Genomic DNA, 25,149 nt, shown 5'->3' with positions numbered 1-25,149 from the left:
TTATAATATTATATACAATTTTCTTTCTTTACAAGACAGTGTTAGAACTTTTTTTTATCTATTAATATCTAATAGAAACCTAGTATATGTATCCAACAACGAAAAGCTTGTAAAGACAGCTGCACTGCAAGGTGTTTAAAATTACTTTCTCTCGTTCGTCCGTGCCTAGTCCCCTTTTCAGTAAAACACTTACCTGTTTGAAAAATATTAATCCTATTCCATACCAGGCATTATAGTGCCTGGGATCTAGCCTAGCGGCCGTCCTGTAGGCCTCCAGCCCCTTCTCCAGCTCCTCTGTGAGAACGTACTCATGGCCGAGCAAGGTATACGCGTATGCGCACCGATTATTCAGCTGCACTGCACGTTGGAAGAACCTGAAATATTACAAGAATAAACACTCATATAAAATTTTTAAAATGATCTATTTTCTTTATATTAGGTATTCTTTTAGTTATATTAATAAGAGAATAAAAAATACTCCATACCTAATAGCATTTTCATGCTCTTTATGGTGTGAGAAACAGTTACCAGTGGCGCACCATGCCACAGGATCAAGCTTGTTTCTGGAAACCAGGTCTTGAGCAAGTACTGACAAACCGACCTCATCCTAAGCAATATTGTATTATTATTTTTCTATAAATAAGGGAGGGGGGAAGTTCTGACACATTTGCGTAAACCTGGTGTATAGGCTTTATCTTTGGACTGAGAGGATAGGTTATTAGGGATAAAATCATTCTTATATGATGAATTTCCCCAAGATTTAAGATTTTTTGGATAAGCCTCCAGGTTCCGGAGCTCCAGGCCTCCAGGTAGTCTCTGTACAGGTAAAAATTAAAAATAAGATTTTTTTTGAAGAGTTAGAGGTTAACTTATAAAACAAAATATGCTTCTTTTTGATTGTTATTCAAATATTTAAAGAAAAAACATACATATTTTGTCTCATAAGCTGACATCTAACTCTTAAAAAAAAATTTTTTTTTATCAGTTTTACTTGTAGAGAGACTACCTGGAGGCCTGGAGCTCCGGAACCTGGAGGCCTATCCAAAAAATCTTAAATCTGGGGGAAATTCATTATATAAGATTGAATTTATCCCCGATAACCTATCCTCTCAGTCCAAAGATAAAGCCTATACACCAGGTTTGCGTAAATGTGTCAGAACTGACCCCCCCCCACCCCTTGTATAATTTACCTTTTTAGTTTTTTATATATTAGTTAATTGTCACTGCAATTTTTAGTCATATAAAGCATCGGACTAAAATTGTAACTACTACTGCTCTGATTCGCGTTAGATTGAAAGAAGAAAGCTGATAATATTTAGCAGACCAAAAAAAAAGTTTGATTATTGTAATGCTACACAATGCATCTATTGATCTATCAACGTCTTTTCGCTTGCTTGAACATTATGGCTTAATGCTTATGATTTAATCTTAGTCTAAAAAGTTACATTAACAGTTGATTTTTTAGCAACAAAAAAAATAGATATCCTTAGTCTTACCTGTAGCTGCCAGAGTGCAGTACTGTACAGATCCATCATCTCCAGCCTGTACGGATCCTGTTCCCGAACTTGTCTAAAATATTTTGCTGCCTCTGTGTACTCGTTCAGCTCGAAGTAGCACTTGCCCAGGAGGCTGAGAACCCAACTGGAACGGGCGTGGTGGTCAGGAATACCTCCTCCCTGAAAATCATAATGTTTTTTTATTTACTATTTTTAAAGTCCTTCACCATTTATACTGCTGTATGTCTCTATTTCTTCTATGATGACCATTGAGTTAAACGACCGACATTTAGAAAAAAAATGTACAAATAATTTCCGTGAAAGCTTTGACTTGGGGTATTATTATATGAAGAAAAGTCTCAAATACCTGAATTCTCCTGATAGCTTCTTTAAAATTAAACCTCGCGACCTCGGCATAAACACTGCCAAGTTGGCGGAGTAGGTTCATCAGGCCTGCGGCACTTGACCGCTGGAGTCTCACAGCCTCATCGTGACACAGCCGGTTGTTGGGTGGGGCGGCGGCAGTCGCATTTGTTGTATGCTGCTGGTTGCGCCCGCCCATTTTACTTTTCTCCGTGGTGGAAGACGCCGCTGCTTTTTCGTGATCAGTTAGAATCTGCAAGATAAAGAGACATTGATTAACCTACAAGTAGAAAATGCAGGCTGAAAAGAAGTTCAAACGAAAAATATTTGATTATTTCATTAGGTTTCAAAATCTGTTTATAAATCACACTTCTTTAAATATTTATTGTAATCCTTTTTTAAAATTGAAATATAACAAATATGCCCAATCCCATATACTGAAACAAGGATTTGTCACACAAATGTGATTTTTACAGTAGGTACTATTGTATCATTTATAGTTAGAAATATTTCGATCAAGAATTTCTTACCGACGAATTATCCGCAGCGGAAAGTTTATCTGTAATCAGAGACTTGTTCTCATTGTTCTCAATCTCAGTCAGCTGTTTCTCGGTCCTGGCAATCCTGGACTTGACCTTCCTAGTCGGACTACGAGTTGAGATTCGCTTCTCCAGTCCCTTGCTGTTCTCTTTCACAGACTAAAAGCATAGTAAAATAATAGAAACCTTATTAAGATACGATACGAAATTGAATTCCCTTCTACTTTTAATTTGGATAAAGAGAACTATCCAAGAACGAGAGTAAGTGATTCTAAGCACCTTTTAGCATTGATCTATAGTATTTTTTTTAGTGAAACCAATATACATTTTTAATCCAAATAATATACTTTTGCATTAAGCTTTTAAACAACAGTTTGAACTCATCAAAACATTTGATGACATTGCACCAAATAATGCTTAACATTTCAAAGTATTTTTTCATATAAAAACATGGTGAAACCTAACTTCTTAGTTGATTAACTAAATATTAAACATAAACCTAGTATATTCACTAGAAAATACTATGGATCAATGCTGGAAGGTGCTTAGAATCAATTGCTCTCGTTCGTGGCTAGTCCCCTTTCGTTCAAGCTTTAAATAGTCAAAGCAAAATCTCCTATGTAAACAATGCTAGAAAAGATAATAATGTCCCCTTTCATTTCTTGTAATTCAATTGTCATCTAAGTTCAATATTTCTCCTTATGTAAGGGGGAGGTAAAATTTGCTAAATTCCGTAAAGGTGTGAGTTTAAGACTTAAAAACGGTAGTAGAACGAAAATATTCAATTCACTAAATATTATTTTTAAAATTTTTTTTCTATGGTTCTTTTCAATAAGGAATACACATATTTATTAAATATTATCTTTCTACTACTGTTTTTAAGCACTAGCGGTTGCGCCCCTAGCCTCAAGGGGCTTTGCCCAAAGAGGTTATTAAAAATAAAAATTCAGAACCACTGCACTGGTGCAACAACCATCCGTTAAAAAAAATGGAGGGGGATTTTTTTTTTTTTTGGGGGGGGGGGGTTGTGGGTGTCCCACCACTCATGAAAATAGCCTAAAACCACCAGAGAACCAGTAGGTATATTCCCTGAAGAGTAGAATCCAATAGGTTCAGTTGTTATCGAGCTCTTAAGAGAAGCACGGACGGACAGGATAGACATCATTCTACTTTGTATTATAGACTAGCGGCTTCGCCCCTAGCCTCTAGGGGCTTAATCCCTTTATAAAATATACAAAATTATAAGTGAGGTTTATGCTTTTGTTCTATGAGTGCTCATAATCCTTATGGGGATTTTTTTTTTTTTAGGGGGTTGGGGGTGTCCCACCTCCCATGAAAATAGCTTTAAACAACCACAGGACCAGTAGATATATTCCCAGAAGAGTAGAATCCAATAGGTTCAGTGGTTACCGAGATCTTATGGGACGGACAGACATCATTCTACTTTGTATTGTAGATTAAAACTCGAACTTTACGGAATTTTAGCACAACCTACCACCCCTTTGTAAGTTTTTGAGTAGGTACTAATCATTATTAACCTGAGTTGAGCCAAAAATTCTTAATGAGCGGCGTGTTGTCATAGTATTCTGTGGAGTGATGAGATTACCACCACCAACGGACTGACCAAGCACCAACTGCTTCTGGTTGTTAGCTGGCGGCTTGTTGGCCATAGCCACCCTCTTGTGGCCAGAGCTGCCGCCGCCACCGGTGCTAACAACGGCACTAGAAGCGGCTGTGTCTGTTATAACAGAGTTAGCACCACTGCTTGGGGTAGGGGATCTAAACAATAATACTATCAAACATAAATACAAAGTATACGATACAAGATGACAAACTTATTCATTAATATCCTTTTGCCATAAAAATTAACAAGGAAAGTATTTGAAGTTGCAGGAAATACTGTAACAATAGTTTATATAGTTGCCTTGCTAATTCTTAATACATTATGTTCAATAATAAAGATTTAGACTATAAAGCAATTTGCCAATGTTTTGGTTATATTTAGCAGGTATCAAAAACATCCAACCTGGAGCAAGGAGTTAGTGGACACTCAGGCAGCTTCGGATACTTCGGTGGAAATGGCGTGGTGGCAATTTTTTGTTTCAGCGGGGCGAAGGATATGTTACTTGTATCCGCCGATGCCGCCGTAGAAGTTGGCGTTAACATAAGAATTTGTGGTGACGCAGAAAACTCCAGAGTTCGGATGGTAAAGCCGTTTGTGCGGCAAAGTGGGCTACCACCGCCGCCGCCGCTACCGTTGACATATGGCGCCATTCCGCCAAACAAAGGAATTGAAACATTATGGTTGGTACCGCCACTAAGCGATGTATTGGACGCCACTTTTAACCGGCGCATTTTTGGCTTCATTGGTGGGGCGGGCATGAGGATGCCACCAGCGGCAGTGGACCCTACAACGCTGGATCTATTGAAACAAATATCACTGTCTGTCGTTGAATTTAATAGGTTTATACCAGAAATCTGCATGCTACTAATACCCCCAGTTAGGTTAGCACTACCACCCCCCATAGGGGTTGATGCAGCAGTACTCCACCCTCCTAGAGAAGTCTCGTTCATATTCAATCCAGACTCGTTTTTACTAGTCGATGAGCAAGTGCGATTATAGTTGTCTGGCGTGCTAATTTTAATATGGGGAGCGAAATGTGGTGGCAAGTTGTTGTGGCAGGGTGTGCCCATGGTTGTGGGAGGCAGTTGTGACTGCTGCGGGCCAACAGCTGTTGATAAATCTGGTGCACCCATCAAGTCCTGATATAATATAGCTTGTGATTATTATTCTAACATTTAGTTTTCATACATCAAAATAACAGTCCGTCTATTTGTATCAAAAGCTGGAACGAAAACTCTTTTATTGAAGCTACTTTTAGGACAGGTCCGGGGAAGGTTTTTAACTATTGTCAAGTAGGTTCATCATAATTGATTGGAAAAACGTAATGACTTTTGTATGTCTTGTATTTCTAATTCGTGATTTTTCTTATTAATCTAGACTAAGAAAAGCAAAAAAATTAACATTTTAAACAAAAAAAAACTGTAATAATTTGCAAGCTATATCCTGCCTTGACTTGCTCGAAGCTCGCGTTGACCAAATTGACGAGGGGATTAACCCCCTGTGAGAAGGCAAAGTTGTGCACCACATTATCCACGTCAAAGACGGCGTGGGGGGCCACAGGCTCCCCTCTATCACACATGCTCTGGAAGGTGGACCACAAAAACGGGTTCAGCTTCAATAATTTCTTTTCTATTTCTGTCGCTAAACAAATAAAATAGTTAATTCAGTTTTGAAATTTTTGATAAAATAGGATTACTAACTAAACGATAAACATATCATTGATTCAAAAAGAAACAAGAATGACAACAGCCATAAGTAGCAAAGCACAAATAAATCATCAATGGACGAAGTTAATTATAAAAAATATTCAACGGTCATAAAAATAAGGACGAAAAAGAAATTCAAACAAATAGCAGCCGAGAAAATCACATTTACCTCATGTGGTTACGGACCGACAAACAGAGAAAGAGAATTATAAACTATTTTGATAATTAAAATTACCTCATGTATTTTTAAAATTATTGTAAACAAATTGATACTAGGCTACAAACCTTTATCTCGTCGTTCTGAACGTTCATAGATGCCAGCCAACAGCTGCAGAGCAAAGCTTGTCTTGTCTCCAAAACTTGACGTAAATTCATCTAAATTTACCTGAAAAAAATTCTAATAAATATTTTTTCCCCCAAAATGTCCTGTTTTTTAATGCTGTTTTGACCTTTATAGCATGCCCCAAAGTGCTAACATCTTATTTTTATACAACCGTCCATTTAATTTCACGACCCTTTTCTGGAAGTCCTAATTGTCCATGGTAAGTTGCGCCTGTTTTAGACCAAGGCATTACCCATAATCATACTATAAAATACGCAATTTCGGGCATCTGACATGGCAGCAGTAGGTGAACCTAATAAAGTCTTTATTTATGACGCGGATTTGGAACCCATCTTTTCCCCAATGACTAACGGATACGCTACATAGTACTAGGTACATACTGACCAAGGAAACTATAGGAATGTTAGGAAAACAAATATTACTTACCTCATGTCTTGGGTCTAATGAATTACATAAAAGTATTTTCTCCGCCTCATGATCCTTCTTTAGTTGGACTGCACACTTAGCTAACAAATATCTGTTAGAAGAGGTGCGAGCTCCGTTTGTCTAAAATACAGTTACATATGGTACAAGAGTATCCTATAAGGCTATAGGTAATATAAAGATTTTTTTGTCTGAAGCTGAAGATCTCGGAAAATACTGTACTGAGATGTACTTATCAGAGAAGCTTTTTAAATGTCTTGGTGTGGTTTTATGCTATTTTCCTGGCCATCTACCTTCCCCTAGAGGCTAGGAGTGAGGCAACTAGTATATATATAGAATATGCACACATCAAGAAATGCCTAAATTATTCATTTTCTTCTTTTAATAAAAAAAAATGAAATATGAAACGAGATGACAAACAGACATTTCATAATATCACTTTATGCTGCATATGAATCTTCTAAAAATTGTCTAAATAAGAGTTTACCTACAAAAATAACTAAAAATTGGTTTTAGGGTCAGAGAGTAAAGGGATTACGGGCTTTAAACTGATTTGATTGGTTTGTACAAAGTATTTCTAAAATATTTCTACCTGAAGGATATGATAGGATTTATCTACATTACCAGACCTTAAATTATGTTTTTGTCGACAAATATTTCAATTATTACTTTTTATTAGTTGTAGAATCATCGTAGATAGTATTTGCAAACTTTTTCTCTGAAGGAATGGAGGAGTTTGGATAAAAATATCTCGTAATTACGATCCTTTTTTCATATCTTTTCAAAATACCACAAAAACTTTGAGGGTGCTTTTTAAGGGATCTTTAACAGTAAACAAGTTATATTTAAACAAAAACATTCCTATAATAACAAGTAGCGACTAGATGCAAAGAATCTTCTGTCCAATTCTCGTGAAACAACCTGCAACAAATTGAAAATAAAAAAAGATATCTAGTAGGTAACTTTCATCTTATTGTATTTAAGTTATGTTTTACAATAAATATTAAAAACGATAATGTGAATTTTGACAGATTTTAATGGCTTCAAAAAAAAATAAGAAGTTTTATCTAACGACCTTGGAGTCAAAAGTGAAATAAAGTTTAGCGCACAAAATGTATAGACATTTTTTATAATTAGAAAATATGAAATACCAATTTATCTTACCTTTCCGCCAAAAATATTGCATCATTGTATGCATAATGATTGAGACAGTGCCAAACAGCACTCTCCACAGGCTCTTGAACAAGCATTGTAAATTATTTTAACTAATTCATTCTACAAAAGACAGAATAGGATAAAACTTAAAGAATTTTATGTTATGTTCTTATACCTTGATATTTTTTTATATTTCATAGGTTTAAATACAATCAGAATTTGATCTAACAAGGACTTTTACATTTTTAAAGTTACATATTGAAAGTAGGTATAAGAACATATTAGTATAAATATCTAGAACACTAGTAATAATACCTTATAAATAAATGAGATTTACAGAGAGAGATACATACTTTAATGTAGAATTATTATCTAAATAAAATAAAATCAATAATGTTTTAAGTTAAAACTTGTAAAACCAATATTAGTTTTGTATTGAATTAAAAAGTAAAATAATCTAACATTTTTTGACATTAAGAAAGAACCATTTTATAAAAAAAGAATAAATTATTCACTGGAATGATAAATTAACTTTGCTACATACATAAAATATTTGGTCAAGACAAAAATTCTAATCACTGCAGCCTATTCTTCACAGGTTTCATTCAAACTAGATTAATTGTAAATAACACGCGAGTAATCAATCAATAAAACATTTGGTATTTCAATTTTATTAAATAGTTTAAGATAAATACCTATGCTAAATAAATCAAAGCTCTTAAGTCTCAAAATTGTATTAAAATTCTCACGGTAAAATAATCCTTTATACTATAGTTCAATATAATTTTTATTACATAAAGTAAAAACAATTTTGAAACTTTATAATTTTTAAAATTCTAACTGCACATACACAAATTATAATCATTGATCAACAAAAAAGAAATAGTTAATTAATAATCATAATCTTAACAATGTTTAAATGCTTTATAATCTAACATTAGCTGAATTAAATTCATAAAACTAGACAAATATTGAATATTTTTTACTTTTAAAATATGCATTAGGCCTGAGTGACCATTAATATGAGTTATTGTCATTAATACAATTAAGTATGCTGAAAAGGAATTTCAGATTGATTCAGCATCTGGTCTCGTAGAGGCCGGAGCGGCCAATGTAGCGCACCCATTTGATCACGTCGTGGTCAGAGTAGTTCAGCTTGGGCTCGAACACCTTGAGGTAGCGCACCTTGAATCCAGAGGGTGCGAACGGCACCTCAAAGTTCATGGAGATGGGAGGGCGCGTCCATTTCTTCTTGGTGTCCGTTGTCAACAGCTCAATCTCGGCCGAGATCTGGGACTCTTTCATGCCACCCATACGCTTGATCTTCCAAACGATTGCATTCTCGCTAGCCTTGTATTTGGCCTTGCCTTTCTGGCAGATTAGTTGAACACCACTTGTGTTCAAAGGCGTGGGAATGCGGATTTCAATCTTTTGGGCAAGGAGGCTAGGCTTAAAGCTGGACTTCACGACCACTTTAACCTCAAGCTTAGAGCGCCCAACTTCTTTGACAAGAGGAATCACACGGAACGGCAAGGAGATGTCCTTGGTGGTGCGATAACGCATCAGCTCATGCTCACCATCAGGAGGAATGAAGCTGATGGCATGCTCCGTCTCAAACTTGCTCAACTTGACGCATTGATGGAACTGACAGTCGTCAATAGCAATTGCAGACTTAGACTTGGTGTCCTCGTTGGTCTTTCCCTTTGAGTCCATGTTGATCTTATCATTAATACCGAATTTGCACTCAGGCATTCCAGATAGGTAAGACTTCATAACAACCTTACCAGCAACGTGAGCAGACAATACCTGACCCTGCGGCGACATCAATAAGTTGACATACTCCAGCACATCGAGGAACAGCTCGTTGCGGCGGTATTTAATACCCTCGCGACGCCATCCAATTTGACCAGTGACCTGGCTGGTGATGGCTGTCTGCTCTTCCTTACTAGCCGACTTGACACCCTGCTGGGTAATAAAGGTCTTCAGTACCCCAGTGTCAGTGTTTTGGGGATAACCAAAGTCAACAATTTCATCAAGCAACTCGTAGATTAGCACAAAATTATTCTTAACATTTTCCTCGGAAATCTTCCCAAAATAATTTTGCATGACCTCCACGAACTTGAGTAGAAACTCGAAGACCATTGCAGCGTTCACATTCTGCTTGGTTACGGCCGCAAGCCACAGGTTGGACCTCTTGATGTGGAAGAATGAGGTGCGGGCAATGTTAGTCACAGGTGAGCGAACCTGCAATAGTATAGAAAATAATACAATTTGTTGTTGGTTTAAACATCAAAAACATTAAATAAGATTAATTTATAAAAAGTTTTGAAGAACACCCGTTAAAAAGTTAAAATAAGTGAAACCTGTTGTCTCGCATGGATAACGTTGACACGGAAGGCGTCTACAGCATTGCGTCCTATATCATCTCTGTACACCCGAGATATCAGCACCTCCCCCTTGTGGTTGTAACAAAACAAACCACCAATCATTTTATATTATTTTACAGAAACTTGATAGCTTCTGATGTTTTCAACCAGCCATCCGTTTGTTAAACCTGAAAAATGCAAATATTTTAAATTAATACTTAGGTAAAAAATATTACATTTAAAAAAAAATAACTAGGTAATGAATAAATCCAACTTATCAAGTAATAAATCATCACATAATATACTAGGTATCGTATATCATATACATATGAGCTTGGAGATATAATATTAGTAAATTATCTGCATGGAAACATTCATATTTAGTTGAATAGGGAATCAGCGACACTGTAGATAAAATATAACTTCAGAGTTATGGTAAATCACTGCAGTTTTGTCAAGTATAATGCGCGCACTGTGGGATGAGCATTCTGCAAAATACACAAAATCTCCGATTTCAACTCCGACCCGTCACGGAAGAGCGCATATTTTACGAAAAATAGGGCTTTTTAAATCTTATTTTTAAGTGATTTATGTAAATATTTTAGAACTTTTTTTTCCGAATATCTACTTTTAATTATTTGAATTTAATATAAATGCTTTTAAAAAAGATAATTTTTGAGCACAAATAAACAAAATTACCCCTGAAAAATTACCAATAACGGCGCTAAAATATCTGTTTATTACTTGCCTTGCAAATACAATAGAGATATAAAAAAAGATGTTTGAGATAAAGAAATTCTTCATGAACATTTAAAAAAAAAAAAATTCAAATCGGTCAACTCTAAGTCCACCGAATTTTACCGAAACTAATGTTCACTTTTTTAGCCTAAATTTCGTAAAAAAAAACGGTTTTTCTTCGACTTTCTGTTATCAAATTAAAAAAATTTTAAAAATATTCTGAAACTACTGATAATGGAGATTTAAATAATCCAATTATTATTTATCTATCTTAAAGCTTGTAGAAGTTATGATCATTTTTATTTTACTGCCCCAAAATTTTAGCCTACATTGGTTACAAAGCTGCGCGCAGTGATATAAAATCGAAAATTTAACGATTTTTGCGATTAAAAGCTTAAAAACCACTTTTTTGTCAACGTTGAAGAATTTTATACATAATATTTGATTTTGCTAAACAATTAACAAGTATTCGTGTATAAATTACTTGATTTAGAAATTTTCCGTAAATTTCTGCGAAAAGTTATCATTTTTAGCATAAATTTTGTTAAAAAGTGTTTTTTTCGACTTTTTGCTTGGTAAATAAAAAAATAAAAAAAGGTTTTTCTAAAACTACTGTTAATAGGGAATTAAATGATTCAAATATTATTGATCTATCTTAAAATTTGGAGGAGTTATGATGATTTTTATTTCTCTACCCCTAATTTTCAACCTACAGTGACGACAAAGCTGCAGTGAAATATAAAAAAGTAAACAACAAATTAAATTCCCATACCTCGTTCCTTTTTTAGTCTTTATTAATAGATAGGAAAAATAGTTATATATATTATTGCTTTACGTTCAATAATACAAAAGCATCATATTTAATAGGCGGAGAAGTAGTAAGCTAGAAACTTTCCCAATACTAAAGTTTTTAGATGCCTACATTCTAAAAAAAATATTTCCAGTAGGTAAAGAATTTGATTTCTTAAAATTCCCTAACATCAGGTGGTAAGGGATTGTTTGTCCGTTAAGATTTCGCTTACCACTAAACCGATCGTTATATTTAAAAAAATCTCCGGTAGGTCTCAGAATGGTTTTTACATATATACGTACCATTAATTTTGAAAATGCGAAATCTTGGGATGGTTAAAAGCGGTTTGCTGCCCTCCCTCCAAATATTAAGGGCGAATCCACTGGTATTATAATAATAATTAAAAGGTAATAATAAGGATTATTCTTACAGCAATTTAGTCAAATTATCAAATCATATTAAATCATGTGACCTAAAAAATCTTTATTTAGCCAAGGGTTACCTAAAACAGATATCATCAAAAAACAAAATACTAAAATAAAACAATTTAGGGAACCAATTTTCTTTAAATAAAATAGAAAACACTAATTTAGATGAATCATAACAATAATAACAGTATAATATGAAAATTTTCAAGAAAAATTGTAAATGAAAAAGTCAGCTGCTGAGGCGTTAAAGGTTTTTAAATGTGCGCGGCATTCAGTACATTGATCTCCCTTCCTTAGGGCGTGGCAACATTTTCACTAACGTTTAATAAATAAGGTTTTAGAAAATATGGAGAGGGAATGGTCATTGGACTGTAAACTATACTAAAACGTTCTGTAGTGCGTTAGCTTCATAACTTTGAGTTCTTTTATTTTTGGTTCAAACTACGAGTTCATACTTTCGTCAATAAATTTAAAAGGTTAGTTTTGTTTAGTGCAATTTGGGTGGTGTGTGCGTAGGAAGTAATTGTCCCTTGCCTTTCCATGAATGTATATTTTTATAACTCTGAAATTATATATACTTGGGGCGTGAAATCCCCCTTCAAATTTAGGTATATACCCACAAAATGTTTCCACTTGTCATTTGTATTGCATGTAAGTTTTAGGCAAAAACAGAAAAAAAATTGTAGGGTTTTCAGTTTTATCTCTAGTTAAAATTATTTTTGCTAATTTCAAGTTTAGTTTAGAAATGAATCTTTACTTTTCCTTCAGTTTTTATCTGCTTTTTTAACTTGAGTTAAAAATGTTATTGATAAAATAGCCACAAGCTGGTAATAAGAGCTCAGGGGTTCTAAGAATATATACCCCGCATTGTTTTAACATAAAATGCTGGTAAAAGTGTGTCGTACAGATGGAAGATAGGCAGGAAGAGACTCTTATAGTAAGTTAGCACATTAGCAGCTTTTTAAGAAACCACTGCCGTAGAATATATTTGGAAAAAAAGGTTTGATTAGATAAAAAGTTACCACACCATAGAACAATGTTGCCTGCAAAATATGTCCTCTATAAATTTCCGTTTAAATCTTTGAATATTTCTATATTACCGTATAGATATTCAACATTTTACCTATAAAAGAAAGAAGAAATATAAATATTTTTTCATACTGATACATTATTATAATAAACATCAATTATGGCCATCCCCTGATTTGTTAATGTGACAACAGTGTTCTAAAGCCGCCAATTCAAACAAGACAAGTAGCAGAAATAATAGAAAAATTTTAAATTGAAAGTTTAACGTAAAGCTGTAATTTTATACTTATTTATCACTGATTAATCTCATCCAAGTTTTATAATTCAGTCGCTGCTTTAAAAATGTTATTAGATATTGATTGGCTTGTATAAACCTTAACTTCAGTGTCCTAATTCTGTTAACCAATTAAATTCAAATATCTACAAAAGGGGTAATTTTATTTGGCACAATACATCAAATTTGTAGTCTATCCCTTAAGATCCTTGATAAAGATTAATAAATTTATCTATTATGCCAAAAAACATAACCCCTCTAAACGATTAAATATTAATAATTTGAAATTAAAGATTGAACTCTGAAGATTTGTACAACCCAATCAAACCTAAATAAAATATCTTTTAATTGTACTTTCACAGCAAATCATTGTTCTCATTATCCTCATTTTTTATGTTAATTTTTATTTTAAATTTTAAGGAAAAATAGCTTAAAGCTATGATGTGACGATTGGGTATGGGTATATATCAATGATTGTATTTTTCCAGGGAGAAAGGGATACTGTCTGGTTTGATATATTTTAATCCTTAGTTACCTAGGTACACAAACTTACATAATATTAAAGGTTGTCAGAATAATACTTAATTCATCACATAATTAGAGGGTGGAAATTGGTGTTGCTTAGTAAATCAATGTTAAAATTATTTGATTTCAGATAACAGTAACATCCTTAACATGTCAAGTCAACGCTTCGGAGGCGTGAAACGGCCTCACACCGGCGATGACGATGATATGGACCACCTGGCCCCGCCGTCATCCTTCGAGGAACAGCTGGCCGCCATGGACGAGGAGATGGATCTGAATGATATTATGACACAGGGTATTGAGGAGGGCATTGATGAAGATGCTGCATATTTTGCCAAGTAAGTTGTTTAATAATGAATTGTGGAATTAATCTTACAAAAAAATCCCAAAATTATTGGATTAAAAACATTTGCTTAGGTAGGTATATTGTGAATGAGAAATATAGGTAAAGTGTAATGTTTATTGACTAGATTCCCTTTTTTAGCATAATAATATCTTACAACATCAGAAGCCTATTTATATAATTTAGTAGGCAAGTTAAATATGTTTCCATCAAATAAATCCCTTTGCCAGTTGAATTTACGAACTAAGGCTTTGCTCGGCTACATAAAACAATAACATGTTAGCTGTTTCAGGGATTCTACGTGACATAATTCCATAAAGACATAGATAAAAAAAACCTAGGTAATATATTTATTACCCAGGGTAAAAGGAATCAAATGTTTTTATTCATGTTATTAAAAGTTTAGAAACAAACAAATGCTAAGTGTTCTATAATGCTGTTTAAAATGTTATTATTTAACATTGTTAATTTTAGGTGGAAAAGACCGGAGCTGCCAGAAATTGATCCCAAAAAAGATAAACTTATTTTTCAACAGTTAGACATTGATCATTATATAGGTAACAAATATTTTTCAAGTTATATTTGTAATGAAAAAAAGTATTTTTAGTTTGAATATGAAAATTTGCCTTTTTACTAAACAAGTTGTTAGTAAGAAAATTTTGATTGAAAAATTGATTTTGTTTCAGGCGATGCCCGTCCTGACATGCCAGGTGCAAACTCCGGTCCTGCCCCAATCATGCGTGTTTTTGGCGTGACTAAAGCCGGCAACTCTATCTGTTGTCACATCCACGGTTTCCATCCTTATTTCTATGTACCAGCACCGACTGGCTTCACACCAGATCACCTGCCAGCCTTTAGGAAGGCGTTGAACGCTGCTATTCTGGCAGACATGAAATCCAACCCATACAGTATTGTGGAGGCTGTCCTAGATGTGTCAATGCTTGAAAAGAGCTCCATCTATGGATTTCACGGCAATCAGATGTCAACTTTTATTAAGATTACAGTGTCAGTGCCGAAGTTGATAGCCCCATCCAAACGTTTGTTGGAGAAAGGGGACGTCAGTGTTCCAGGGATTGGTGGTATGACAGTGAAAGCTTTTGAAGCAAATATTGACTTTGAGATTAGGTAACCTAATTATTATTTAAATCTTTTTTTTTAAAAGAGAGTTTGTCACAATTTCTGATTGTATAGGAGTGTTATTTCTCTTAGGGAACTTATCCCACTGCAGTGCAAATGGATATTATATCTGTCTATACGAATTTGATAAAAATGTTAGAACCATCTGCAAACCATTCTGTTTTAAGATCTTAGAAGACACAAGCCCACTAAATTCAATTTGTTTGTTCTTTATTTTGGATAAAAATCATTGAAGAATATATACTTCATTATAGATTGCTTTGTTCAGGTATATGACAGACGCTAACATTGTCGGATGTAACTGGCTTGAGATCCCCGCGGGCTCATGGATTAAGAGGGAAAGAGGTTAGAAATCTTAAACATTTGCCTAATTTTTTTTAAAATGATTTTTGTTTAAGACAGTGGATGGATGGATTTGCAACCGGAGATAAAATGTGCTTCTTATAAAATATTCTGGGATACTATGTAGTTTTGCAATTAAGAAAATTTATATAAACAAATAAAAAAATAGAATAGATATAAATATATAGCTTTTTTTATTATGTATGGTGGGTCTTGTTGAATTCTATGTTTAATAATAAGTTTTAATATATTTAGAGGGTAAAAATGGAATCACGACACGTTGTCAGTTGGAGTTGGACATCTCATGGGAGAAAGTTATCTCACATGCCCCTGAGGGTGACTGGCAAGACGTCGCCCCACTGCGAGTTCTATCATTTGATATTGAGTGTGCCGGACGTAAGGGTATCTTCCCGGAGCCGGATAAGGATCCGGTTATCCAGATTGGTAATATGATGGTCAGGTGAAATAAAATTTCTGTATTGATTTCAGTTTCAATTATTGTCAAGTAGACTAAACAAGTGTAACAATACTGAAGGGATTAGATAAACTCATTAGTATGTGCAATCTTCTTTTCTTCAATTATAATTAAAAATATTTTTTTAGACAAGGAGAGAGGGAACCATTTATTCGCAATGTGTTTACCCTTGGTTCCTGTGCTCAGATTGTTGGCAGTCATGTTATCTCATGTGAAAAAGAAGCAGACCTTTTGGACAGGTGATAGTTATTTCTGTTTAATTTCAATCCTTAAAGGGGTAGGTAGTATGTTTGTCAATGACAATATTTTTTTTATAAACTTCTACAAAAGGAAGCCGTTCAATCGAGTTTAAATTTGGTTGAAACCTCATGTACGAAATAAGACGCTTACTAAGTCTTTACTTCAGGTTTTTTTTATAGTTTAGTATAGGTCAATTTAGACTTCATTTGAATCCATTGAAAAGATATAATCTCATTCTAAAAACAATCTTTAAATTTTTTAGATGGGCAACTTTTATCAGAGAGGCGGATCCCGACATTATCACTGGTTACAATATCAACAATTTCGACCTCCCATACCTCATCAACAGGGCTAAACATTTGAAGGTCAAGAACTTCCAGATGCTTGGCAGAATCAAAGGAAATGAGTTGTTAGTGTTTAAAAACAGTGATCGTATCGTATTATAGACAGCTTTCCGTGGATATTAAAACGAAGAATTACAAGATTAAAACAAGGCCCGGGCTAACAAAAAATAGTAATCTTTTAATTTGATATATGTGGAAAATTTTATGTTATTCATGCTATTCATGATTTTTCAGTATGGCTGAGATCCGATTCTAATCCAGCGGTTATCAATCGGTTTCAAAGCCATACTGAAATATCTTATTACTTATAAGTATTCCGATGAATTGCATTTGTCAGGTTAATTTACCTTTTCTTGGCAATTTCTAGTTGCATTAAAATATTAAATTAAAGTTTTACCAATGAAGTTAAAATCCCCCCCCCCCAAAAAAAATTAATACATAAGCCAAAAAAAAAATTTTTTTTACTTTTAATTAAAACCTCTTCAATGATGAACAGTCCTCTATCCTCTTTCATAATGTATAATTTTTTATCTGAAACTTTGCTTAACAACTCCTGTTGAATCTAGGCCGTCCTTCTGAAATCAAGGAAACAGTATTACAGTCTAAGCAGATGGGAAGGAGAGAAAACAAGTCCATTAATATTGATGGCAGAGTTCAGTTTGATCTGCTCTTAATTCTTGTCAGGTATTAACTAAGTAACTTTTAAATGAAATAGAATATGTTTTTTAGTTAAAACAAAATAACAAGAAATTATCTGTAATTTTTTACTGTCAAAAAACTAAATGGCCAAAATAGTTTTGATTTAGATAAAACTTATCTTATCATGTCAATTTTTTAGGGACTATAAACTTCGATCCTACACACTGAACGCTGTTTCTTACCACTTCCTGCAAGAACAGAAAGAGGACGTGCATCACTCAGTTATCTCAGACCTCCAGCATGGCAATGAACAGTCAAGACGTAGACTGGCTGTATACTGTCTCAAAGACGCTTATCTGCCTTTAAGGTCACGGTGTTGTATTATCTATTTTAATTTAACGATGGTAATGATTGAATGAATAATTAAGCTGGCATATGCAAATAATGTACATAAATACGCCTGCAAGTGCTTTAATAACAAAAATCACCTATAATATCATAGTTTTTATTCATATAAAGCAATTAACAAACTCATTTTTAAAACTTGAGATGATTAGGATAATGATGTATATTTGTAGGTTATTGGATAAGCTTATGTGTGTGATTAACTACATGGAAATGGCCAGAGTAACAGGTGTACCCTTGTCATATTTACAGGTAAATACCCAGAGTAACAGGTGGTCATATTTACAGGTAAATACCCAGAGTAACAGGTGTACCCTTGTCATATTTACAGGTAAATATTCAGAGTTACAGGTGTTTCCTTGTCATATTTACAGGTAAATACCCAGAGCAACTGGTGTACCCTTGTCATATTTACAGGTAAATACCCAGAGTAACTGGTGTACCCTTGTCATATTTACAGGTAAATATTCAGAGTAACAGGTGTACCCTTGTCATATTTACAGGTAAATATACAGAGTAACAGGTGTTCCCTTCTTATATTTACAGGTAAATACCCAGAGTAATAGGTTTACCCTTGTCATATTTACAGGTAAATATCCAGAGCAACAGGTGTACCCTTGTCATATTTACAGGTAAATATCCAGAGTAACAGGTGTACCCTTGTCATATTTACCGGTAAATATTCAGAGTAACAGGTGTACCCTTATCATATTTACCGGTAAATATCCAGAGTAACACTAAAAGGTTTACCCTTGAGAAAGATGTAGAATTTTATGATCTATTAATTATTAAGTTATTTTGATATGAAATTCCTATTTTCAGACCCGTGGTCAACAGATCAAAGTAGTGTCACAGCTGATAAGGAAAGCAAAGGAGCAGGACCTCATTATGCCCACGTACCAGTCTCAGGCTTCAGAGGAGAACTACGAGGGCGCGACTGTTATTGAACCTGTTAAAGGTGAACATTCTTTTATTTTGTATTTAATAATGAGGAAACACAATCATATAATTGAGAAATGGTTAAGTAATGATCTACAATTTCCAATATCAGATGTCAAACCCGCATTCCTTACTCTGGAGCTTTAAATCTATAGATGGATACAATAACTTTAAGTATTTAAGGTTACTATGATGTACCAATCGCGACCTTGGATTTCTCCTCTCTGTACCCTAGCATCATGATGGCCCATAACCTCTGCTACACATCCCTACTACAGGTAATGATTTTTCTCTTTTCTGTATCAAAGTATCATGCTAGCCCACACTACTATATAAATTTCTACCTATATTTTCTTCTCTTTCTCTAGTATTATGATCGCCCACACCATTCTATACATTATTTAATGAAATATTTAGGCTGGCTCTGTAGCCAAATACAACTTATCCCCCGACCAGTACATCAAAACTCCAAGTGGAAATCAGTTTGTCAAAGCATCAGTCAGAAAAGGTATTGCTTGTTTTTATTTCACAGTCTAGCTATTGATAAAATACATTTTGACACTCCTCTTGTCCTTGCTGAGTTATTGATGACTACGAACAAGGGATTCTTCATTACTAATTTCGTGCACTTTATTAATTACTAGCGGCTACGCCCCTAGAGGCCTCTAGGGGCATTTGAGGAGGAGAGAGTCGAATTTAATAATTCAATTTCTTATTTTAGATTTTAAAAGAAAAAGTAAAAAAAAATTTACGTTAGACGTTTGTTTTTCGTTGAAATCTCTTTCTAAAATTGAGAAATTAAAAAAAAATAATTTCTCTAGGGAGGGTGGTGGTACCCTCCGCCAAAATAGTTATAAACCTTCCCGGGACATATGAGAATCTATCCTGTTAAGGAGAACCCGATCGGTTCAGCGGTTAGCGAGATCCTTCGCTACAAACAAACAGACAAACAAACAGACATACAGACATCGTTCTACTTTGTATTATAGATAATTAGCCTCATCATTTTTGACGCTATTTTTACTCATTGACTTTCTGCGGAAACCATCGGACACTCTCAGAATGTGTTATTATTATTAACACAATTTACCTGTAGGTCTGTTACCTGAAATTCTGGAATCCCTGTTGGCCGCCAGGAAGAAGGCCAAGGCCGACCTGAAAAAGGAGACGGATCCTTTCAAGAAGAAAGTGTTGGATGGCCGTCAGCTGGCCCTGAAAATCAGCGCCAATTCTGTTTATGGATTTACTGGAGCACAGGTTTATATTTTTCTTTTAATTAATTATCCATCTTAAAATAAACTTTTATTCCTTAATTAATAACTAAAGATCAAAGAAACAATCAAATAAGAAATATAGAAATATCGGTGGTTTCCCTCAAAGTGCCTACTCGAGCACTTCATTTGAAAGTGAATTGTAAATAAGGGAAGAGTGTGGCTATATAATATTCAATTCACTAATGTTTCATTTAGGTTGGTAAACTGCCCTGTCTTGAGATATCTCAGTCAGTCACAGCCTTTGGTCGTAATATGATTGAGCAAACGAAATCTGCCGTGGAATCTAGATACACTATTGAGAATGGTTATGAACATAATGCCAAGGTATGTGAGAATTTGAAAACTACGCAAAAATACCAAGTAATTTATTTGGGAACATGTTCTCTTCACTTGTCATTGTTTTTGAACCTTTGAATTAAGCAAAACATTCGACAAATCCACAAAACTTTTCCTACGTCTCTTATTAGGTACCTAGGGTAAAGCGGGGCGAACTCGGTGTATTTTTCGGTTTTTTGAACCTGCAAATCGTAAAAATTATTTTTTTTAAATGGGACCAAGACCAGTAGAAAGATCTCGGAAAAGTCGATCAGGTCCTAAAAGGACGTAAACCTAGGACTTTGGGAAGTTTGTCAAAATTGATCTCTAAAACGGCACCGACTTCGCCCCGCCTTAAGGCGAAGTCGGTAGGGCATTTTCAAGCTTCGAAAAATCGATGACGTATTGATTTTATTACAGCATGCCCAAAAGGTAAAAGTTGCTAAATGTAATAAAGAGTATGCACAAAAAAATTTATTAAGATAGGTCAATTTTTTCTACCAAAAAAAATAATTTTTCCGAAGTACGCGAAATTTGACTTTTTTTTTCGAAAATTTTTTTGCTAAAAAACATAAAAATACTACTAGAAAAAATAACTTTTTATGACTTTAAAGGCCTGATCCTTAAAATTCAGGCAATTTTGAATAGATTTGGCCAAAAAAAAAATTAGTTCTATTAGCAAAATTTCCTAAAAAAAATCAAGTTGAAAAAAAGAGAAAAGTTTGGCAAAATCTGTGGTCGATTTTCCAGCTTCAAAAAACCTATGACATATTGATTTAATTACAGCATGCCCTAAAGGTTAAAGTTGCTAAATGTAATAAAGAGCATTCACAAAAAAAATTATGAAGATCGGACAATTTTTTCTACAAAAAAAATAAATTTTTTCTAAGTACGAGAAATATGACTTTTTTTCTCGAAAATTTCACTTTTTTATATAAAATTTAAAAAGTTAGTATAAAAAGTGAAAAAACCGAATTCGCCCCGCTTCACTTTTAGTCGATTTAAGAAAAAACTATACAAGCTTTTTTAAAGTTTTAAACGGAAATGGATAGCCTATTAGATTCTTAATAAGTCCCCTGAAGACGTCTAAGCTCTAGCTCTTACCAGTTTTTGTCCAACTTACCGTTTTTCCGACCGAAGCAAAAAAAATCGAAAAAAATTTTTTTTGTCGTCCGACTTTAAGACCCAATAAGTACCCTAAAAATTCATCTCACAAAAATTTCATTTTATACTTTTTTGTAGGCAATTTAATAAGGAACAAATTTGATTTTTTTCTGTCAGTCGATTAGAACATGGAGAAAAATGTCATTTAATGAAGGTGGTCAAAAAAATACCGACTTCACCTCAAAACCGAGATCGCCCCGCTTTACCCTACCTAGTTTTTTTTAAAAATCATGTTAAGTTTGTAATAATTTCTTGAAACCATAGGTATATATTATAATACAAATATAGTAATTTTTAGTGTTTAATTTTTTGTTACCCTTAAATACTTGATTTTTAAATTCATACATAGGGTAAAAAAATAAATTATTTATTTAGGTAATCTACGGTGACACAGATTCAGTGATGGTAAGGTTTGGCGTACCCACAGTGGAGGCGGCAATGAAGCTTGGCCAGGAGGCCGCGGAGGAAGTCACCAAGAGCTTTGTCAAGCCCATCAAGCTGGAGTTCGAGAAGGTTTACTTCCCCTACCTGCTGATTAATAAGAAACGATACGCGGGTCTTTATTTTACGCGGCCAGAAACTTATGATAAGGTGGATTGTAAAGGTATGATTTTATTTATACCATTATCTTTGATATTTCCACTTTTCGGGAGAAAATTCGGTAAGGAAATACTTTTTCCGTTATAGAATTTGATTACTCCACCTTAGAATAGTCTAGAATTAAATTCGCCAAGGCTTGAAATAAAGTGTCCCAAAAAAAGACATATTTTCGTTCTGAATTTTCAAAGAACATTGATTCTTAAAGTTTAAGCATTTTAATGTATTAAATTCCAATACAGCTTGATTAAATTCAATCAATCATTTTAGGTATTGAAACTGTAAGACGAGACAACTGTCCCCTAGTTGCCAGTATGCTAAACACATGCCTCCAAAAGATTCTAATTGAACGCAACCCTAACGGAGCTGTCGACTATGTGAAGCAAACCATCAGTGATCTCCTTTGCAACAGAATCGACATCTCCCAGTTGGTCATCACCAAGGAGCTGACTAAAACTGACAAAGAATATGCTGCCAAGCAGGCCCACGTGGAGCTGGCCAACAAAATGAAGAAACGTGATCCTGGCAACGCGCCCAAGCTAGGTGATCGTGTGCCTTATGTTATTATTGCCGCCAGCAAGGGTACACCTGCCTACGCAAAGGCTGAAGATCCGATCTACGTGTTAGAAAACAATGTTGCTATTGACTTCCAGCATTATCTGACTAACATGTTGACAAAGCCGCTGCTCCGACTGTTCGAGCCAATTCTTGGCGACAGCCGTGCCGAGTCAATCTTGCTGCGCGGAGAGCATACTATGACGAAGACTGTGGTGACCAGCAAAGTTGGCGCACTTGCCGCTTTCACCAAGAAGAAGATGACCTGTCTTGGCTGCAAGGTTAGTCACTATTGTTAAAATATAATGGTATATGTTTTTTAAATTGACATATGTGTCAGGGATAGATATTTCCTGGTAATGTCTTACCTCATTAATCAGATAATTCCTCTGACAGTCCTAAAGCCCTTGTAAGGTAGCTTCACAACTATCTACTCATTATGATCTTAAATAGATAATAAGTTTGTAGGAAAAAGATGTGAAAAAAACTGTTCCTATTCTGAGCCTTAAGTTCTGTCATTTTGTGTTATCTGAAAGTACAAGACTTTCAGTAATTAAGAAAAATTTTAGGGGGGGTATGCTCAGGAATGAAACAATTTATTTAGGCTTGCTTTGCTTCTCATGGGTGTGCCTATTGTCATCTAAAATAAGAACATTTATAATGTACATATAGTACAAAATGGATGAACTCTCTAACTTAACTTTTCCATCAGTGAGACATAATCCTTATTTAGACAAAATGTATTGTTTGTCTTAAACATTTACATAATGATTTTTTCTACGGAGGAAATTTTTTTTCTATTTACCTAGATAAAATAAAATTCCTTGATTTTAATTGATTATTTTTCTGAGTAGAAATGTTTCTTTTCAAATGCTTAAATTTTATTTAGGTTCCCTTATCAGTTGAAACCGATGCCTGCTGTCCTCATTGCAAGAAAAAGTAAGATTTTAAAAACATATTAATAATATATATCTTTATTATTATGCTTTTTCTTTTCCATCAGTCTAACATATTTGTGACATTAAGAATCTAAACAAAAATCTATGATTAAGGGAATCCGCCATCTTCCAGAAAATGGTTGCAGAAACCTCTGAACTGGAAAGAAAATTCGCCAGACTCTGGACACAGTGCCAGCGTTGCCAGGTTAGCTATGGCTTTAAACATAGTGTTGGTTTTCTGTGTTTTGTGTTTTTAAATGCCTAACCCATGCGGGGGGCTTATTTGTATTTTAGTATCTTATTCTTAACCTAACCTAACCTGTATAGAATTATTTAATTGGCTTAATAGACACTCCAGCGTTTGTATACTCCGACGTTTGTCACTCCTGTGTTTGTCCTGGAACCTTTTTTGTGATGCGTTCAATTTGGTCTATTGTGGCATTAGAAATTTGAAAGGATAGGTTCGTAGCTACTCTAAAATTAGTGTACTTTCAACGTCCGTATTATTGAGTTTTAGATATAAAAACTTTTCTATTTATGTACGGATTAAAAAAAATATCCAATCTTACGATTATAATATTATTGTCAATAACTTTTACTTTTGTTTACCTCTTTTAACGATTACATTTTAGCCAAAAATTATCTCTTTTACTCTATGGTTGTTATAACTATTAAATGTGTTACTCTTGTTAATCAAAATTTATTTTCAGGGAAGCCTACACGAGGAGGTACTGTGTACCAGCAGAGATTGTCCAATTTTCTATCTCAGGAAAAAGATCCAGCTTGATCTCGGAGAAAAGGAGAAGGTTGTCAAAAGATTCGGAGTCATGGAGTGGTAAACAATGGTCGCCTCTTCTAGTTATTAATCATGTGTCATTTAAATTCTCTTAACTCTCATTAATTAACTATTCTATGTATCATTAGCCCAAGTCAAATTTTTATTCTGGCATTTATACTAAACTTTTAAAAGAATATATTAGATAATCAGATAATCAAAGTATATCATTTAGAAAAGGTTTAGTATACAGTAAGAGTTTTATAGAAAAACGAATCTTTCATTTCATACTATGAATGACAATGGCATTATATTCTAAAATAAATAAAAGTATATATAAATTAATGTAACCTATTTTTGTTTTAGTAAAACCACCAAAAATATTTTTAACCTTATGTTAATCAATCAAAATTATTGTGATGAAAATTATAATTTTATATGCTTATTTTAATGTATTATTTCAGAAATTTTACTTATTTTGAAAATGTCGCATTTTAATTTTGACCAAATGCTCAGTGAAGCCGTGGAATTAGGTAAGAGTCAGATTTATACTTTTTCATTTCATTTACATTTTTTCTCAACTAAAAGTTAAAAATTTTCCAGTATGGCTTCAAAACCAATTAATGTACGCTGAATTAGTACCGGTTCTCAGCCATTCTGAAAAATTATGTATAGCATCGTATTACAGACAGTTTTCTACGAACTATAAAATAAAAATCAAAAGATTAGGTAATACCAGCTTTATCAGCCCCGGCCTCTAGGGGCCCACAAAATTGGTTTTAATTTTTCATTTTACTATCCACGGAAAGCTATCTACATTCTACAATACGATGCGATAAATAACTATTCCTTACTTTGAAGATCTTGT

At 34.1% G+C, this 25,149-nt stretch overlaps 3 protein-coding genes across 12 annotated transcripts in view; 2 read left to right on the top strand and 1 right to left on the bottom strand.

Moving 5' to 3' along the window:
* Window positions 1–25,149, bottom strand: part of Cdc27 (cell division cycle protein 27) — a 147,664-nt gene that overhangs the window by 4,401 nt on the left and 118,114 nt on the right. For all 8 annotated transcript variants that reach the window (XR_013878714.1, XR_013878716.1, XR_013878715.1 and 5 more), the window contains exons 2-14: window positions 7,659–7,771; window positions 7,358–7,415; window positions 7,087–7,125; window positions 6,498–6,617; window positions 6,014–6,113; window positions 5,470–5,663; window positions 4,425–5,161; window positions 3,937–4,177; window positions 2,390–2,557; window positions 1,864–2,112; window positions 1,497–1,676; window positions 486–607; window positions 194–374 (exon numbers count right to left, since the gene is read on the bottom strand). Coding sequence is in view for 1 of the 8 variants with exons in the window: in XM_080157558.1 (XP_080013684.1) it covers window positions 194–374; window positions 486–607; window positions 1,497–1,676; window positions 1,864–2,112; window positions 2,390–2,557; window positions 3,937–4,177; window positions 4,425–5,161; window positions 5,470–5,663; window positions 6,014–6,113; window positions 6,498–6,617; window positions 7,087–7,125; window positions 7,358–7,415; window positions 7,659–7,744 (2,475 nt within the window). In the remaining 7 variants the exon portion in view is untranslated. The remainder of the gene's footprint in view (window positions 1–193; window positions 375–485; window positions 608–1,496; window positions 1,677–1,863; window positions 2,113–2,389; window positions 2,558–3,936; window positions 4,178–4,424; window positions 5,162–5,469; window positions 5,664–6,013; window positions 6,114–6,497; window positions 6,618–7,086; window positions 7,126–7,357; window positions 7,416–7,658; window positions 7,772–25,149) is intronic.
* Window positions 13,901–24,748, top strand: PolD1 (DNA polymerase delta 1, catalytic subunit). The gene is made up of 20 exons (XM_080157557.1): window positions 13,901–14,137; window positions 14,617–14,699; window positions 14,829–15,267; window positions 15,548–15,624; window positions 15,877–16,081; window positions 16,225–16,335; window positions 16,599–16,736; window positions 17,248–17,364; window positions 17,519–17,686; window positions 17,898–17,976; window positions 18,547–18,682; window positions 18,847–18,941; window positions 19,081–19,171; window positions 19,760–19,920; window positions 20,133–20,261; window positions 21,792–22,020; window positions 22,284–22,849; window positions 23,458–23,507; window positions 23,621–23,711; window positions 24,217–24,748. Exons 1-20 carry the CDS (start codon window positions 13,950–13,952, stop codon window positions 24,343–24,345), a joined length of 3,282 nt encoding a protein of 1,093 aa, XP_080013683.1. The 5' UTR covers window positions 13,901–13,949; the 3' UTR covers window positions 24,346–24,748.
* The window catches only part of LOC145316818 (cell division cycle protein 20 homolog), a 47,088-nt gene continuing 46,663 nt past the window's right edge, over window positions 24,725–25,149 (top strand). For all 3 annotated transcript variants that reach the window (XR_013878721.1, XM_080157561.1, XM_080157560.1), the window contains exon 1: window positions 24,725–24,814. Coding sequence is in view for 2 of the 3 variants with exons in the window: in XM_080157561.1 (XP_080013687.1) it covers window positions 24,766–24,814 (49 nt within the window). In the remaining variant the exon portion in view is untranslated. The remainder of the gene's footprint in view (window positions 24,815–25,149) is intronic.

This window comes from Acartia tonsa, chromosome 4 (assembly GCF_053477335.1).
Source record: "Acartia tonsa isolate MP-2025a chromosome 4, ASM5347733v1, whole genome shotgun sequence".
Lineage (NCBI taxonomy): Eukaryota > Metazoa > Arthropoda > Copepoda > Calanoida > Acartiidae > Acartia > Acartia tonsa.
The sequence above is the reverse complement of the archived record's forward strand: the minus strand, read 5'-3'. Positions and strand labels throughout refer to the sequence as shown.

Excerpts from the sequence above, each read along its gene's own strand:
- PolD1 (XM_080157557.1), top strand. The coding sequence starts at position 13,950 with ATGTCAAGTCAACGCTTCGGAGGCGTGAAACGGCCTCACACCGGCGAT. Across the intron at positions 14,700-14,828 it reads AGACATTGATCATTATATAG|GCGATGCCCGTCCTGACATG; the intron begins GTAACAAATATT and ends ATTTTGTTTCAG. Across the intron at positions 16,082-16,224 it reads ATTGGTAATATGATGGTCAG|ACAAGGAGAGAGGGAACCAT; the intron begins GTGAAATAAAAT and ends ATATTTTTTTAG.